Below are 19,412 nucleotides of genomic sequence, written 5' to 3' on the forward strand. Positions count from 1 at the left end.
CTTGACAGCTGTTGTTTAATCTAGTAGACTGTAATAGTACATGCTGATTTTATTACTTTTATTTTTGTTAAAACAGGCCTTATTTGTTGCAGTCTCATAATTTTTTACAAAGTGGCAAAACTCCTCCTCTTGTCCCCAGAGCGAACATCTCCAGGCTCATATTTGTACCTCTAAATATTTTCGTACAGCTAAGCAACCCAGTTCTGTCTGTGCTCTGAGCGTGTCAGTGTGATGTCATTTTTGTTTTCAGTTTTGAAGACCAGATTTTGCTGACACATATTTTTCCTCACTATCCAGCGGGTTAACTGTGGGCACTATAAAAAGATCTGAGAGATGCATCTACAAAATATTTTTAGGAGAAGTTGGGCAGAGTTTAGATGTACTCATTTATTATGTGCATCAAAGCTAAGACTGATGTTTATTGTATAAAGTAATTGCTTTACTTTTCAGTTCTTTGTTAATAGAGGATGATCAAGAGTCAATAACCCATGAGTCTCAATCATGCTTATCGTCATATATCACTAAATATATGTGGTAGGGTTGCTGTCAGGGGACGCTGTACCTGTGATGGGTACCATAGATGGTGAATGGTCCTATACTCAAATATGCTGCTCTAGTAGCCTCTTGATGTGTCATAAATCACAAAATGTGCTGCTTAATGAGTGGTCAACTAATTGGCTAGATATCAGATAAGATAACAAACTAGTCATTTAGTGAGGTTAACTATTTTATCCAGATCTGTTTCTAGATACTGTACATTAATATTTAAAAGTTTGGGATAAGGTAAAATAGCCTACTTGTATTCAGCAAGGGTACATTCAGTTTACAAAAATGACAGTAGAGATTTATAATCTTACATAATATTTATGTTTCAAATAATTGCAAATATCGACAAAAATAAACTGCTTCTTATTCAGCCTTAATAATAATAATAATAATAAATGTTTATAGAACCGCAAATCACCATATTATAATTATTTCTGAAGGATTATGAAGTGACACTGAAAACTGGAGTAATGGCTGCTGAAAATGCAGCTTTGCTTTGCCATCACAGAAAAAAAATAGTTTAAAGAATATTAAAATAAAAAATATTTATTTTCAATTGTAATAGTATTTTAGAATATTACTGTTTTATTGCAGTGTTGATCAAATAAATGCAGCCTTGTGCTACTTTCAAAAACATCAAAAAACATTTTGTTTATACTGTATATTTTTCACTCAAAGGTAAAGTAAATCACAATTTACCACAATTTAAAACCGAAATAGACATCAATAATAGGCTGTCCTATTGATGTAAACATCTGAATAATTGATAAAAGATGTTAAAATAGTCTCTATTCTATGTAGAATCTATACGCCTGCACGTTTCACATTAGGGTCAGTTCTAATATACAGTACCTTTCATATGCAGGTCTGATTCTAAAGGCCAAAAGGTTGACAAACAGACCATCGGAGAGTAAGAGCACAAAAGCAGCAGCTCACTATAGATTGAAATGTTCCTCTTTAACCTTTGCATCTTGAAATAGAAGCACTCATTTGTTTCCCTATAAACCTAGTCGGCCATTTTCTCCATGCCTATGTTTTATTTAATATTATTTCTATCCGTTTGCAAGCATCAGGCCAGGCCTGAGAGGTGAAAGAGTTAAAGACACAGCAGAAAAAGACACACAGATGTTCTCTGTCACATTGAGCAGCAGCTGCTGAAAACAGCCCTGTATTAAGGCTGACTGATGTAGATCGCTGCAAGCAGCTCCATTCCAGCTGGAATACAGACCTCATATGGCATATTCTGATTCGCTTCCAAATTCCACCGTTGATATTATAGGCCCCGTAGAAGCCCGTTTACCAGGTGTTAAAGGTTTTATCACCTACAGACCAGTTAAATTGGTGAAATCTTAAACATGCCAAAGCCAGAGGCTCTATGTTTGGATAAACAGACGCTCTGCTGGCTGTTGGATGAAAACAGGCGAGGTGAGGTACTTAAAGCCGAAGCGTATAATTTCTTTTTTTCATGGTTCAACAAAAGTTTCTTGAACATTCCTCCTGTCTATTATTGTTTGATCAAACAGATCCTGCCTTAGATGCATGCCACTGGCCGATCCATAGTTGGTGTGATGAGTATTTTGGAAAAATAGTACTATTTGAAAATCAACCTCATACTGGAATCTGTGAAAGTTGTGATCAGAGTGCTTTTGCCAAAAAGTGTTATATTGGCCAGAATTTGATATTTAATTGTATTTATTTTTATTTATTTAACAAATTATTTAGAAATTAATCAATAAGTAATAAGGTAATACGTACTAGTAAGTACTTCTCTTGCAGGATCTGTCTGCTGCTTTTGACACGGTTAACCACCAGATCCTCCTGTCAACCCTTTTGGCAAAGGGCATCTCCACTCCCCAATGGTTCTAGTCTTACCTCTCAGATAGGGCCTTCAAGGTATCTTCTTGGGGTCAGTTGTCTAAATTGCTGCGTCTCGCTACTGGGGTGCCTCAGGGCTCAGTTCTTGGACCACTTCTCTTCTCTATCTACATGGCATTACTATGTTTTGCCATACAGAAAAATGGATTTTCATATCACTGCTATGCCGATGACAGCTGTGTTTATGGCATCTTCAAGAAATGACTAAAGACACATCTCTTCCATCTACACTTGAACCTCTAACACTTGCTTCTATCTACTAGGTTTCTATATATATATACAGTGTGTATATATATATATATATATATATATATATAGTCACGGGCGGAGCACAAGACAGACACAGTGGGCGTGGCGTCAGGCTTCGGAGAGGCTTTTATTAACAGAAATCATAAAATAACAGGGAATAAAAGTGGCCAAAGGGGGAAAGTGTCCAAAATAACAGGGAATCTGGTGTCCTCGTCGTGCTGCGGGGTTTGTGTAGGTCGGGCAGTGTTCATCGAGGAAGGGTCCAGGCAAGGGGCGGAGTCCGGCGGCCGCACGCGCTCCCCTCCTTGGTCCGGGGCGCGAGGGGCGGCGGCTTCTCCTAGCGGCCGCGTCTCTCTCGTCGGCCACGGCGCTGGTAGGGGATGGACGGCCCGGCATCCTGGCCCGTCGGCCGTGTACACGGGTGCAGTTCCCATCCGGATCGCGGGTCCGGCAGCTCACGTCTTGGTGGATCGGGAGTCCCTCAACGCACCCTTCCTGGACCCACGAGGACACCAGTGTGCATGCACGGGGAAGAGACCGGTCTCCCGAGGAGAGGCGCGTTGGGCTTTTAAACAGCGGCGGGGATGAGGCTCCATTCACATCAGGTGTGCCCCATCACACGCCGCCAGCCCTGACTCGTCCAGCGCCCCTCCTCTCACACACCCACTCCAGTCGGGAGCCTGGTGAAGGTCGGCGATTTAGGACGGGGTGCCGGTGACAATCAGGGAGGAGGCAGCTGACTCGTCACAATATATATATATATATATATATATATATATATATATATATGTTTAAACTATTTTGTCACAACGACATAATTATAAGGTGTCCCAAACTAGATCAGAATAGTAGACAAATGGGTCTTTATTTGTGTCTAATTCAGTAAGATAGATACTGCTTATGTGCACCAAGGAACAAGGTTGCCGAACTCTTCCTTTAAACGTGCATCATCATCCCCTAATGGTGCTGTGAATGAAGCATGAGTGATTTATGGGTGGAAGAAAATGCAACACCAGTATTCAGTTCTCCAGTCTCTCATTTATGGCTGTGCTGCTGCTAGGGGAAGTGATGCAGTGAACAGCCCCTAGAGACAGAGAATGCGTTCTCCCCTGTGTCGGTTGGGAAACAAGACACTTTGCCATCCATGCAGCTCCATATGAATACTAATTTTTTTTTCCTTTTTTTTTTGGACTGTGACAAGGATGCATGTGTAACTGTCACTGCTGAACAATAGTTCTGGCCCACACAGTTGAGAAGAATGATCATCCTGTTGTTCTTCCTTTCTAATTAGCATGTCCAAACTATGAAGATTATGTAATGTTCATGTAAAAGAATACATTTTCAATCATTGATTATGCACCAGAAATGATCATTATTCAATCTCCAGGGTTTTCATTTGGAAGTTGGAAGGCAGTGCAGTGCAGAGTTTCAGAGTGTGTATTTATCACTGCTGGTCATGTAGCTCTTGTACACACTCAGTATTCTAGTGCATACTCAAAGTTACAGTCCTAAAATAGAGAATTTTCCAATGCAAATGGGAAAGTCAAGCCCTAAATCAAATGCACTGGCCTCCAACACTTATTTGTTGAAATTTTACTTTTTGCTATATAAACTGTATATAAAACCCTACTATCATATAACATGCTGTGAAATGTCCTTACTCCCACAGTGTACTGTTGCTTTTTAATCATACTCATCCTTCTTTCCTTGTCTTCTTTCTTTAGAGTTGCTGGGCTCTGCCAAGAAGGTGAACGTCAACTTCCAGGACACTGATGGGTGAGTGGGACATATAAGGACTTTATATGGCTCCATGTGGCAGTCTCTTGTAAACATGATCGTTCCTGTCTGACTGCCAAATATCCTCGGGATCTGCTAGAGTTCCTGTGTGCTTGTTGGTTTAGAATTTTTTTTATCCAAGTCTCTTTCCCAGTCACTCTCTTTTGTCTGTTTATCGAACTAGCCTCCATATACATATTGTTTGTTAATTTCTTTCTTACCTCCAATCCAGCATCTAGGGATATATTCATGGTGAGAACCAGTTAATCCATACACAAGTCCATATACTGTACAATAAATAACCATATCAATCCATAACTGCTCTTTAATTTAAACTTAATCAGTGCTTAATTATTATACAGTGGTTAAAAATTTGATATTTTTGTAAATAAATGTATCACAGACACGTTTTTAAGCAAAACATAAAAAGTAGTTTTTTACATTTATAATTGAAAAGGAGCATGCTCAAAATTGAGACAAAAGAATTTGAACCCTTTTTGGTTGTCAAATGTTAAAGAAACATGTTACTATGTTTTAGTGCTGTCAAACTGCGATTAATCACATCTAAAAGAAAACTTTTTGTTTATATATTATATGAGTGTGTAATGTGTATATTTATAATGTGTATATTTATTATGTATATATGAAAACAAACACATGCATGTATATATTAAAAAAAATTTTTTTTTTATATTAAATATATTAATATATAATATGAAATGTAATAATATAAATGTATATATATATATATATATATATATATATATATATATATATATATATATATATATATATATATATATATATATATATATATATATATATATATGTATGTGTGTGTGTGTGTGTGTGTGTAAATATTGTCAAAATATATACTGTATGTATGTGTATTTTTATATGCATAATAAACAAACAGCATACATATATTGTGTTAACAAAAACATTTATTTTGGATGTGATTAATTGCGTGTTTGACAGCACTCTTTTTTTCATTTGAAGTAGAACTTCTTTTTGGCATTATAATTTTAGTTAGTAATAAACTAAATACCAATGCATTCAAAGCCAGGTTCTTGCTGTATATTAAGTTCAGAATGTTTTTTATTCAGAGCTGTTCAATGAGATTTGGCAGAAAAGGTCTGTAAGCATTGAAAAATGAAACTCTTTTACTATTTTATGTTTAAACCACAGATGGCAAAAGCGATCGATTACATAAATCTATAGTATACGTTTTAAAATGTGTCTTAACTGTCCAAATGCTTTTTGGGACTGTTCATTGCACAGCATAATTGTATGTCGATTGCTGATCAAAATAGCTAGATTATAAGTATGACATATTTGCTCTCATCCAAATTGCTTCTGCCACATTGAATAACTCTTTCAGCTGCCCCTTAATGTTTGTTCAGCTCTATCCAGCGTGTTTCAGAGCCAGAGAGCATTGTGTTATTTGTGGCAGTGTGTTATTTGTGCTAGCGTCATAGAGCTGCTTTGTTCCAAATATCCTGTATCCGGATGTTCTAGTGGTGTACTGTACATATTGGTTGTGAATCATGCACTCTACTGAAGTTTTTCTTGAGTAAAGAAGAGCTGAAAAGAAGACTCTGTATTGAGATATAATGCAAAGGGTGGTTTGTGGTTTGGCACAGAGCACACAGACACCTGGACTGAAGCATAAATGTTTCTAGTGCTGCAAGGTCAGTTATATCTGTTGATGTAGCTTAAAAAAAAAGAAAAAAACAATGGAATACAAAAATATTCAACAAAATTAATGAACCTAGTTAAACCAAAGATGTAAACTGATTCTCTGTCATTTCATTTTGTAAGAGTGCCATACAAATACTAACCATGGGAATATGTTGACTTTCATGAACGATGGTGATCTGAACGACCAACTTTATTTGTAGGGGTGTGCGATACTGACAATTTTTTGTATAAATAAAAACATTGTCTGAGTGTATTTTTGTGGTGGTACCTTGACTGATTTAGTCCTATCATGGATTAATAAATATGACTCTAAAACCACCAGTAGGTGGTGGGACGTCCCTGTCTTCATTAGTGATTCATTTAATCATTTGTTTAAATGTTAGGTTCAGAATGCTGATTCATTTAGAAACGAAGCAAGCGACTGTCTTTATGAATGGGTCATTGAATTACAATTTTTGTAAACTGAGTGACACATCGTCACAACAATTACTATATTTTAATAGATGATAAATATTGCACACCCCTGTTATCTAGTGATAATGTAAACATTAAAAACATTGGGCTCCTAAAAGTGTATTCTTTTTCTTTTCTCCATCCTTTAAAGGCCTTGTGGCGAAGACAGGATTCCACAGAAATTGCACCTCACACACAAAAGCACAGTCATACACACGGTGGATGGGCAGGCTGCCATAAACACTCACTAATTCTCACATGTGCAGACGGATGGGCAAACACACACTGACGCACTCTCACACATGCGGTCAGGTGCAAATACACAAACATCATCTAACAAAACTACCCTTAAACCGATCACAACAACATAGTTAGACTTTTTCCAATGACCCAAAAAATACAGCAGGGGCCTGTCCTGCTTTGAGCTCAGGCATCCATAGATCAAAGGCTGTTTTATTTAGCTGTAGTCTGTCAAGCTGTGAAAGCGGCAGAATAATTAAAAAAAATCTCTTCTATTGATCACTGTCACTGAACACTTCATTTTCAGCGATTTTTGTCGCCTTGATTGCACTGATACTATTTAAACTGATCTGAGCTGAGCTGGATGAGGACGTAATTGAATTCAATGATGAACTGCATTTGTGCTTTATTGACACACTATTTTCATATTTAATCCTGTTCAGTTGCTTTGTTACAGTCTATATTGTAAAAAGCGCTATATAAATAAAGGTGACTTGACTTGACTTGCCCAACAGAGGCATTCATCATCACAGCCCTGCTTCATGGGTTTTAAGGAAATGAAAGCTGTAACACTAAACCGCTGTATACCTCCTCCACGCACAGTATTTACACGCGCAGCCTTCCTCAGGCCACATTTGTATCAGTGAGATAAATGACTCGCACATTAATTCCTTCTCCATAGACTATTGCTTTCTTAGCAGAGATGAAATGATGTTGTCTGCTGAGTGGAGAATAGAGCAGCAGCAGTGAGGAAATGCAGTGTGGGATGATCCCTGTTTTCGGAGGTTAAACTGCCAGTTGGATGGGTGGTGGTCCTTCTAGCCTTGAAATGACAGTCAGACATCAATAACACACTCCCCTGCGATCGCTTTAATATCTCACACCCTGTGTGATTGTGAGGTCCTATGAAGGTGACACTGAAGAGCTGCACATGGATCAGCTACAGTGGATTAAATTTAAAATATACGAGTAAAGTTAGGCCCAATCCCAATTCTACCCCTACCCCTTCACTTGAACGTGCAAAACAGAGGGGTAGGGTTGTCTCAATTCTCTTTTGGTTGAAGGGGAAGGGGTAAGGGGAAGGGCCAGATAGCCCTTCAAACAATGTTTTTTTGGGACCACACTTCAAACGAAGGGGTATGAATTATCTAGGAAACATGGCTGCTACAAAAATGCTACATGGCTGTCTATAAATGAAAGCTTTTTTTGGCATAAATAAAGATTTTAACGAAAAGTAATCATTTGTTTTATGTTACATTCAATTGTGAGTTCATATTAATGGTCATGTTACTCAAAGAAAAATTGGCAAAAAATCGCTAATATTTGCTAACTTCCTATCATTACAGACTGCATGATAGTGCCACAGCATATGTTTGATCAGGGCCATAACTGCCGTAGACTAATCCCCCCAATAATTAGAAATCGCTAAACCATTTTCTCAAATATTGTCTATTCGAGAGAGAGAGAGAGAGAGAGAGAGAGAGAGAAATGGAAGTTGTGTGTATTCGCGTCTGTGCGTTTATGTTTTTAGAGTGAGTTTACTTAAAAACAGCGATTGTATCCTCTCGTCGCTAGAAAATATAATGTAGCGATTCAATATTTAAATTGTATTTAATAAAAGTCGTGGGGCAGCGTTGACAAGTTTATTTTCTCCTGGATGTGTGAGCTGCGCGATTTCTGGTTTGTGTGTGTTAGTAGGCAGCTCATTAATACAGAACGATAATTAAAGGCTCTAATGCACACCATTTTACTGTCTATGAATGCACAGCACACCAGTATATGTGTGTAATGTAAGAGCTAGACTACAATCGCTGATGACGTGTGACGTTATGGTAGTGGTGTCCCAATCCTTAGGGGAATATTTTCTCCCATACCCCTTGACAATCTGTTTCAAGGGACAAGGTGAAGGGGTATAAAATAGAATTGGGATTGGGCCTTAGTCTTTAATATTAGCCAATGATATTAGTGAGTAAGATTCCAGTGACAAGCAGTTTGTCTGTACAGACCAGACGATACACAGCTATATGACGCAACAAAATGAATCAAACCTTGCAGACAAACAGAAACACATGTGGACAGGCTCTCTAAAAACTCAATGCACATAACGAAAAACATACGTTTATAATCAAATTCATAACTATTAAACCATTTTTAAGATTATATACTGACTATATCTTTTTTAGGGGAAGTCGTGCTCCCCGGGAGCCGCAGCATAAATGGCTGCCCACTGCTCCGGGTGTGTGCTCACAGTGTGTGTGTGTTCACTGCTCTGTGTGTGTGCATTTCGGATGGGTTAAATGCAGAGCACAAATTCTGAGTATGGGTCACCATACTTGGCTGAATGTCACTTCACTTCACTTTATGAAATAAGCTTGTTGGTTCGCATTGAGTTCACAGTTTTCATTTTTATCCCTGCTTTTGTTTGATTCCCGGGAACACATGATAGTTAAAAATTGATAGCCTGAATGCACTGTAAGTTGCTTTGGATAAAAGCGTCTGCTAAATGCATACATTAAATTAAATTAAATTTTAATTTTATTGGTCAGTTGCGACATTCCGAGGTTTGTTATCCCTGGATAACAACCGGTAAAAGCTAATAACACTGGCTCATCCGGGTAACAGCAGTCAGCGCTGTACTCTAGCTTGAACAATTTTTGGTGGAAGCGTTGTGTTTGATTAAAACTCGATTCAAAATGGTGTACAATTATTTTAATTATGTCATCCTTGTATCGCGGACTCACTTTCATTTCATACAAACTCAGCTGCTGCCACTTTGACTACTGTCTCAAATCGATATTTTGCGTCTAAGTATTTACTTATGTAGCAAGTAGCCATGTAATAAACAGGATAATGTACATCCAGCCGGTTATAATCTCAGAATAAATCCCTTCAGGCTGATACAAGCCCCCCTCCACTTTGCGTCGGGGTCCTGATCACACGATCGGGGTTTATTCTGAGATAACAACTGGCTGGATGTACATTATCCCTTACTTAAAGCACTTAAAGTACCTGAGATCATCGTCACAGCATGTATATTGTTCAAATCTCAACATTGCAGAAATAGAAACAGTTTTTAAAATAGAATCTGCTGTCACTCGATGCTGGTTAGGACAAAAACGCTGATTAACGTGAAGAAGAAAAAAAAATATACACCTTTCATTGCGCATCACAGTGTCGTGTCACATCTGGTCAGGAAACAGTGTTAACCATAGCTTCGTGTTCATAATACCTGTTCCAGCATTGCTAAGAAACTAAGTTATTAGTCTATTAAAAAAATAATTGCATTAAAAAAAAACTAAACAAAAGAAACTACACATCTCTCGTCTATAAGTTGCATGATTTGAGGTACCATTCTTAGAAGAAGAGGTTTTAAGAATAGCAGAACAGTAACGCTGTCATAGATCTGTTTTTGTGATGCTTCAGGATCAAAGGTGCGTGAACGAAGCAGCAGGAGCACGGCGTGAGGAGTGTCAGGTGCTTGATGCTGATAGGAGGATTGTGTGGTAGAATGTTCCGGTAGTCATCTGCGGGAACAATAAAAACAAAGACGCTTTAGATGGGGCGCACACTAAGCTCTGATTTAAAGGCTTGTTGTGACAATGTTCTAGACAGATTTGTGAAGGCAATGTGTCTCAGTGTGAAGGTCACTGGCACTGACAGCCACACAAACACACGCTCTCACTGCGGTCAGGGTTGAGGCCCAGCAGAGCCACAGCAAAACAGGAGGCTTTCAGTGGATTCTGAGATAAGCTGTGTTTGAAATGAGCTCGAGGAACATTGCTACATGACTGCCATCTACTGTGAGGCTGTGTTCATCAGGATAATCTTACTTTGTCATCTCTTAAATCTCTGTGTGATTGTATCGAACACATACCATAACAGCTTTCAAACTGACTGGGGATCATACCAACCCTGTTTGTCCATTGCTTCCAGGTGGACTCAAAGTCTGTTCTTCCATGACCGGATAAACATAGGGTAGATAAACTCTGTTTGTAGAGGCTTGATCTTCTGTTTTTCAATTCAGCCCACATAAAAATCTAAGATTAATATAGCTGCCAGCCCCCTAAAAAAATCTAATCTTGCTCTTGAAGCAGTCGATAATTCTCTCAGCCACAACATCTCATTTTCAGGTAAGAAGCCGAGTCCTAAGCTGAGTAAGAAGACTAAAATCCTGACACAGCCGCTACGTGTTAGCTTTGATGTACAGGTACATTTGCAATGATAGACTTCAGTGTAAAAGAAACAAGAGTCATTGTACAAAAGTGAATGAGAACAGTTTGTTCACTTAAAAGATTTGAAAAACCAAACAAGTTGATTATTATGTCATTATGATGTCTCTACCACATGAAATGAGCAGCAGTTCTCTAATTTAACATGCTGCTTTAGCTCAGCAGATAATGCTCAATGTGTGTAATGCTGAGAATCAATGTAATGACTTTATTTTGAGGATCAAAAACGAGCTAATCTATAAACCTGCGGATGTCTTCAAAACACACAGCTTGGGCGGCTACGACTCAGTGGCAGGATTAATGAAGCTGTTCTTTTACTGAATTCATTACCATGCTCGGTGAGCATTAATAAAGCTTTAATTGTTATGTCTAAACCCAATCAGCTAATTAGGAGTTTTCATTTCTTGAACTGCAACCCTGCACTTTCTTCCATGCAATTCGTCATCTTTAGACTTTTAATATACTAAGGGTTCCTGTTATTGCTGCCAATCAATATAACAGAAAAAAATAAAAATAAATAGTGAAAGCCACTATGTGACTTGCTTTGAAACCATAAAAGTCACTTTTTAAAAGTGGCATTCATTTAAAGATTTATATATAAAAAAAAACTATATATATATATATATATATATATATATATATATATATATATATATATATATATATATATATATATATATATATATATATATATATGTATATGTGCAAGAGTTCTGGTATATAATTTGACTAAATTTCAGGTATGCATTATATATCTGCAGTCGAACTGGTTTTGGATGATAAAACTGGTTGAATTACATTACATTTATTATTTTCTATTCATCAAAGAATCCTATTATATATATATGACTGTTACCACAAAAATATAGAGCAACTGTATAAATAAGAAATGTGTCTTCAGCAGCAAATCAGCATATTAGTATGATTTCTGGAGGATCATGTGACACTGAAGACTGGAGTAATGATACTAAAAATACAGCTGTGCCATCACAAGAATAAATTACATTTGAAATGTATAACTATAGAAAATAATCATTTTAAATACTATTTTACAATATAACAGTTTTTTCTATATATTTAATCAAATGAATGCAACCTTGGTGAACATAAAACATAAAAGACTTGTTTACCATAAACTTTTTTTTTTTTTATCAACCCAAACTTTTCAATGGTAGTGTATAGTAATGTCACAGGCGCCTGCTTTATTTGTCTATATACATATTGATATATATATATATTTATTTATTTATTCCTTCCTTCCTTTTCTAACCATTCTTTTTTGGTAAAGCATCAATCTTTGCATGTCGCTAAGCAACACACAGTAACAGCAATTTTCCCATCACCTTGGCCAATCCAAATTGAGAAAATAACATTTTGCAGGTATGTCATACGCACATTGTGACATCCATGTAGCGCCCCTGCTCTCTTCGGTAGTAGAGATAACAGACATCTTGTGATAATAAATCTAAAGTGTTCTCATAAGAGGCTTAATGTTCTTTCTACTCTGAGATCATTCCCTTAAATGGGAGCACTTGTGGGATTTTGATTTATGCGAAAGCAAGAGCCTGTCATTTTGCTGCCTCCAACTTTAATAAAACGATATGAAACCGGCCTTCAAAAAAAAAAAAAATGTTATGGAGAAAGAACAACTGAGAAAAAGTAGAGCTGAGATATTTCAGAAACGGATATTGCCAGCACTGACTCGGAGGATTGTCTTGTTTGATGGCATTTTGTTGGAGATAAATGTTTAAAAGGCAGAGGAGCCAGTTGAGCTGTAGGATTATTAGCCATGATCCAACTGATGCGGCTGCCAGAAGTGAGATGTGTGGGAGCTCACTGATGGATGAGTAGCAGTTTATTCCATCTGAACAAACACCTTTTAAATTAACAGTGAAATGTGGGGGTCAATAATACAGTCTTCAGCGCTTGTAGTTTCAAAGATCTGCTGGTTACGAATAATCAAAACTAGTTGTTATATTTGCTAACTTGTGCCTTGAGGGCACAATTGTTCTGTTAATATCAGATTACATATACTGTATGAGTAATATGTTTAAGTCTCTATTATGAGTCAAAATCAAATATTGATTGATAAAAATATATATACCCTAATAAAAAAAGTTATACTGTATATATCTAAAAAAAGACATTTATTTCATACTAATTATAGTTTAAATCTGTGAACATATTTACTGACATATCGCACAACACTTTTAAAAATGATTAAACTTTATTTGTAGCAATTTTGGACAATGCACATTTCTTAATAGTAAGTCTAAAATGTGATTTATTGTCACTATCGATGAGGATTGTATGATCGTTTAATAATATCAGTCTTTAAATGTAAGATATTTCAAGTGTACTTCAAGTATATTTACAACAGTTCCACTTTAGCACAATCAAATATACTTCTGCGTATCTTTAGTTGGAATTTAGCACTACTTACGCACAACTAAAGTGCATTAAGCACAAATTTACCAGACTGTAAGTACACCAGTTTAGTATATTAAAAGTACAAATTAAGGGCTTTTATTAAGTACTTATCTATGTAAATGTATTTGTCATATACTTGGCATGAAATAAATGTATTTGAAATACATTTAAGTATATTTATGTTTCACTAGGGAAAGTATCTTGTTTCAAATGTGGAAGGATGTTAGTGCACACTATTTTTCAAGTTCAAGTCTGGTTTGATGGCCAGGTGATTGGTCAGATGACCTGTCAATCAAACTCCCTGCCAAGGGTCAATTGCAGGCTATTTTTGTTAAGCACAAAAATAAGCAAATGTATTTGTAGTACACCTAGTAAAAATAATCTCTCTTATAAATCGCCAAAGCAAAAACATACACAAAATTACATTTTATGTTCCAGTTCACTTGTAATGATTTTTTAAAAATGATTTACTGTCTCTCATTATGATGCTGATAGTGATAATGATGACGTTGGTGGTAAATAAAATCTCATCAGACATGCTGCTAGTGAATGGAGCAGTCCCGATGTGCTTCTTTTGAAGGGAACGCCTTGGGCTTTAGTACCCTCATTAAGAAAAGTAGGTCAGACAGCGTGTGTATATGGGTTCACCTCACGAGAAAAAAAGACATACATGCATATATGAAGAGACAAGGCTCACTGTTTCTGGCCTACTAATAGAGATAGTGCCACAGAGTGAAGAGGACAATAAATATTGTATGTTGTGTGATGAATGTATGTGGGGAGAGTGGGGTTTTCTGGCCCATCCCCCATCATGCTCTGCTGCAGCGGCACAGTGCAGACCTGCATGATAGTGCCAGTGAGAGAGGGAGAGATGGGTCAGGCAGAGCTCCTGTGAGTTTAGTATTCTGTTCTGAGCCGCCACACTCCGAGGGTTTACGTTCACGCTTGCACTGACAGCCTCACAACCCTAGCCATGGTTACAGCATATTTCATGCACCAATCACAGAGAGAAAACCCAATGAGGGCTTTTTGTCTGCTCCACTTTGAAGAACCGTCTGCACTCTGGACATGCTGCATCATAATGCATTGTGGGAAAATACTATAGGGCGTTAATGGAGCAGATTAATATACAGTATATATAAAATAATCCTTATTGAGGTTTTAACAGTCAGTGTTTAGTCTATATTGTATGTATGTGGGTTGTTTGAATGAAACTGTTGAAAACTTGAATTTGAGAGCATTGTGTCTGAATTTTACTGAAATTCGCTTTTTCATTTTACTAATTTATTTACTTACACCTGATATGTGTTATTATAGTTGACATATTTCTGTGTAAAATAATCAAACTAATGTCTCCCAGTTGTTTAGAGTATCTGTTTTATAATATTTACATATTTAATATTTATAAATATATATTTACGTGCATGTGTTGTATACGTATTTGTCCAATATCATGAACAAAAATGCTCAATATATTAATTAAAAAAGAAAAGAAAACAAAATAATAAATGCCAGGAATAAACATACCACTTTTTCATACCGATTCATACAAAAAAATAAACATATCAAATATATGCTTTCATGTATGTGCATTTTTATACATAAATTGTATATTACAATTAATACAAACACACACACACACACACACACACAAACACACACACACATTTCTTTCTTTTTGTGAAAAGTGGGGACATCCCATAGGCGTAATGTTTTTTATACTGTAGAAACTGTATATTCTATCGCCCTTCACCAACCCTACACTTAACAAATACATATGTCACAAAAAAAGAGCACACACACAAACCAAGTTTGATAACCTCATACTGATTCAATTTATTAATTTTATAAACATACACACATTGTATGTACATGAGTGTTCTTGGAGTTCAATTGTATGTGGCTGACAGTATGTATGTGGCTGACAGTAATTCTACATGCTTGCATTAAAATCCAAATTAAATTAAAGTTGTGCATTCTGTTTGATACCTCAATTCACATCCAATACAGGGATTGGCATTCTGACACCTGGCTTATGTTATTTTTTATGTGTGTTATTCACAGATTTTCACCACTGCACCATGCAGCTCTCAATGGAAATGTGGAGGTTATATCACTTCTGCTGGAGTCTCAGGCCATAGTGGACATCAGGGACCAGAAAGGTACCAGATACACATCGGTGTAAAGAGTTAACTTAAATTATATGTTTGACCTGTTTTGGCTCACAGATAAAAAAAAGAAAAGAAAGAAAATTGACAGTATAGCTTTGGATCTCAAATCAACACAGCCTGATAGAAGCTTAACTCTAAATGCATCTTTTTGTCTAATGGGTAATTTTTTTTTATATATTTTTGCAGTGCTGTAATATTAAAAGTCTTTCCTTTCATATGTTCCAGGGATGCGGCCTCTGCATTATGCAGCGTGGCAGGGAAAGTCGGAGCCCATGAAGCTGCTACTGAAGTCTGGCTCCTCAGTGAACGGTCAGTCTGATGAGGGTCAGATCCCCCTGCACCTGGCTGCTCAGCACGGACACTATGACGTAGTGAGTGCACACCATGCCCACTGTTCTTCAAAGACTCCATATGAGCTCTGGTGTATTATAAAAGATCCGCCATGCGGTTATGAATACTGACAACTTTGTACCAGAACCTGACGAGTAAATGCTTTGATCCAAGATCATCCCACACACATGCATTTAATGAAATGCACAAGGCAGACACTTTTCCTCCTCTCTGTCAGAGTTTCTAGCTCCTAGTGAAGAAGCAGCTTCAGTAGATACTATGGTTCTTATTTTCCCTTTTAAAGACTTTGGTTTTTATTTAAATGTTTAAACACGAGATATAAATATGCCATTGTTTTGTGTGGCACTGTTTACAAACAGTCCTGATAGTCTTGTGAATCCATCATCCATCTCTGAAATTATGCGTATATAATAGGGATGCACAAAAATAACATTTTGATCAACATGCCAGAAGCTGTCAATCATTTTTTATGTTATGACTGATAGCTGATATTAAAATTGTGGTAATACTTTAATATAGGGACCGATTCTCTCTATTAACTAGTTGCTTATTAGCATATGTTATTAACATATTTTCTATTTATTAGTACTTATAAAGCACATATTCTGCATGACCATAATCTAAATCTCTAATTAATACATACATTTAACATTTACTGTACCTTACTAATTATTAATAAGCTGTAATTAAGAGTTTAGTGAAGCAAAATACGTAGTGAAAAAAGCGTGACCAAAATTGTATACTATAATGTCTAAAATCATTAAATAAGAAAAATAATTCATAAATGAATAAATGTAACAATAAAACATTGTGAGATTGAATAATTCTTGCAAAGGTGACAACACGTAAATGTGCTTCGAAAGGAATATTTTCAGTATTGGCCAATATATATACACTGTTGACAGATACAAATAAATTAAGTTGAAATAAGTTGTATATGTGTATATAAAATATTAAATGTAAATATTAATTTCTATTCTACTATAATGGAATATGTGTATGCAGTATAAGATGATTTGAGCTTGTAACTGATATTTTAGTAATATAACAAAAAAACTAAGAAAAGGACTAACTGCTGGTTACCTGTTCACAGTCTGAGATGCTTCTGCAGCACCAGTCGAACCCCTGCATAGTGGACAATGCTGGGAAGACCCCACTGGACCTGGCTTGTGAATTCGGCCGGGTTGGGGTGAGTCACATGCTGCTTTTTTTTGGTCACTGTCTAATTACTACTACATCATTTCCCTGACTCTAATTGGCTTTTGTGTGTGTGTATGATGGTCTGTCTGCTCTGCAGGTGGTCCAGCTGCTACTGAGCAGTAACATGTGTGCAGCTCTGTTGGAGCCCAAGCCCGGAGACTCGACTGATCCCAACGGCACCAGCCCGCTGCATCTCGCTGCCAAGAACGGACACATCGACATCATCAGGTGAGCGTTCAGAGCCCCGAGACTCTGATGGAAAGACAGGATGCATGGCTCCAGTGCTTTTCTAAAAATAGAAGTCACCCCTCTAGTGCGCTTTTTCAGATCTCAGACTGCCTCTGTGCCGGGTCGATGTTACACTTCTGTTTACCAGACGCTGAAAATAAATTGCTTATGAATCTGGGTTCATTTGTAAGTAACATAGTTCAATAAATAATTTTTCACTTAATTTATTGCTTATTAATAGTACTACTACTACTTATAATGATAATAACAAATATTCAGCATTTCATTTATTCGTGACTGTTCAGAATACATTTACTTAGGTTAACTAGAATTGTTAAAAATGGAAATGTAGAATGTATAAATTACATGTACATACTAAAATGATTTTAACATAAAGAGTGCATGCTTTTTATGAGCTGCTGGCAGGATTTGCACCACATATATTACAACTATGATGCATCACACGTAGGAATCTCTCGTAACACATCTGTAAACCTGTTGTTTGTGGGAAAAGAAATATATTTCCTGTCATATCTAAGCCTGATTCAGAGTGCACAGCAGCAAGGCATAAGAAGCAATCCATACTCTCTGTGGCACCAACACCAAGGGATTCTGTTGAAAAAAAACTGCATATGCTGGTTAGGTATATGTTTTGAAGCCTGTCAGCTGGTTTGAGCTGGTTTAAGGTGGTCCCGAGCTGGAGGAGGTTGCTTGGACCAGCTTAAATCAGCTCAAACCAGCTGCCATGCTTCATGCTGATTTAACAAAATTTACGTTGTTCCTTGAATCGCTCTGCATTTTAACTGAACCAGCACTTTTTTATTTTAGGTGCTAAGAAAGTTGTTCTATTCGTGGTCATAAACATAATCAAACATTGCAGCATGGACTGGAGCTCTGGGATGGAAATGTACATGGGGAAGGCAAAAGCCTACATCCTATTAAATCAAGCTGACTTTATGAGCCATTGGTGTGGGTGACGCTGGATCCCACTGTGTGTGTTTGAGTGTTAATGGATCCATGTGCTTGATGAAGTGAGACTCATCATGAGCATGTGATGATGATGCAGACGCCATGTGCAGGTCAGAAGTGCTGGATTTATTGCCACTCATGAGAGAGAAGGGGAAATAGTCAGTCACGTAACATGTATTGCAATATCCATATGTCACGTCATGTTCAACAAAGCCATTTCTGCTCTACTGGCACCAAGCCAAATCGCAAATCCAATTGTTTTCAGATAATTGCACAAAATTATGCCGTTGTTTGGAAGGGTGATCTCTTTTTCCAGGTCATGTCCTGGCCAGGATTTCTGAATTGCCTAAAATGACTGGGTTTTGGCTTTTTCTTGTTTTTATTTTTTATACTTGCTTAAAGGTAATAACTGAAAAGTAGTTTTACCAATAGCATGCAGAATTTGTTCATAATTAATCAATCATGGTGCAAAGAAGGTGGGATTTACAGAGATTTATACAGATTTATTTTATTTTATTTTATTTTATTTTTTATTTTTTTTAATTCGTTCATTTCCACACTCACCCATTTTGATTGAGTCATTTATCTTTGTGTGTGTGTGTGATGAGATCTGAGTATTATCAGAAATGGCCTGGAGCTTAGAAATCAGCTTATTAAAGAAACTCTTTGATGAACTGTAAGTCAATTATCATGTGACTTCCCATTGCATTATTATACGAATGCCCAGGGGTCCTCATGCAACTATTTACATTGGATGAGAAATCTATTGCTCCAAATCTTGTGCATCGACATACAAGTTCAAGGGAAACACTTGACAAGCCATGTCCTCAGCATCAGCTGCTGTATCTGTGTGCAGACAGCTGCACCTGCTTGTGATGAAGGGCATCTTTCCATCTTTCCATTGCTAGCATGAGCACGGTTGAGTGTGCACGTCCTCAGCTATATTCCTCTGGGTTTGCCAGGCCCCATCCACTCCCTAATACAACACACTGCC

General features: G+C 37.0%; 1 protein-coding gene across 11 annotated transcripts in view; it reads left to right on the forward strand.

Annotated features, from left to right (window-relative positions):
* caskin1 (CASK interacting protein 1) overlaps positions 1 to 19,412 on the forward strand; it is a 93,096-nt gene that overhangs the window by 42,819 nt on the left and 30,865 nt on the right. For all 11 annotated transcript variants that reach the window (XM_052551784.1, XM_052551777.1, XM_052551780.1 and 8 more), the window contains exons 2-6: positions 4,395 to 4,446; positions 15,564 to 15,661; positions 15,896 to 16,041; positions 17,115 to 17,210; positions 17,319 to 17,449. In XM_052551784.1, the coding sequence (XP_052407744.1) occupies positions 4,395 to 4,446; positions 15,564 to 15,661; positions 15,896 to 16,041; positions 17,115 to 17,210; positions 17,319 to 17,449 (523 nt within the window). The remainder of the gene's footprint in view (positions 1 to 4,394; positions 4,447 to 15,563; positions 15,662 to 15,895; positions 16,042 to 17,114; positions 17,211 to 17,318; positions 17,450 to 19,412) is intronic.

The sequence above is a fragment of the Carassius gibelio genome, chromosome B3 (assembly GCF_023724105.1).
Source record: "Carassius gibelio isolate Cgi1373 ecotype wild population from Czech Republic chromosome B3, carGib1.2-hapl.c, whole genome shotgun sequence".
Lineage (NCBI taxonomy): Eukaryota > Metazoa > Chordata > Actinopteri > Cypriniformes > Cyprinidae > Carassius > Carassius gibelio.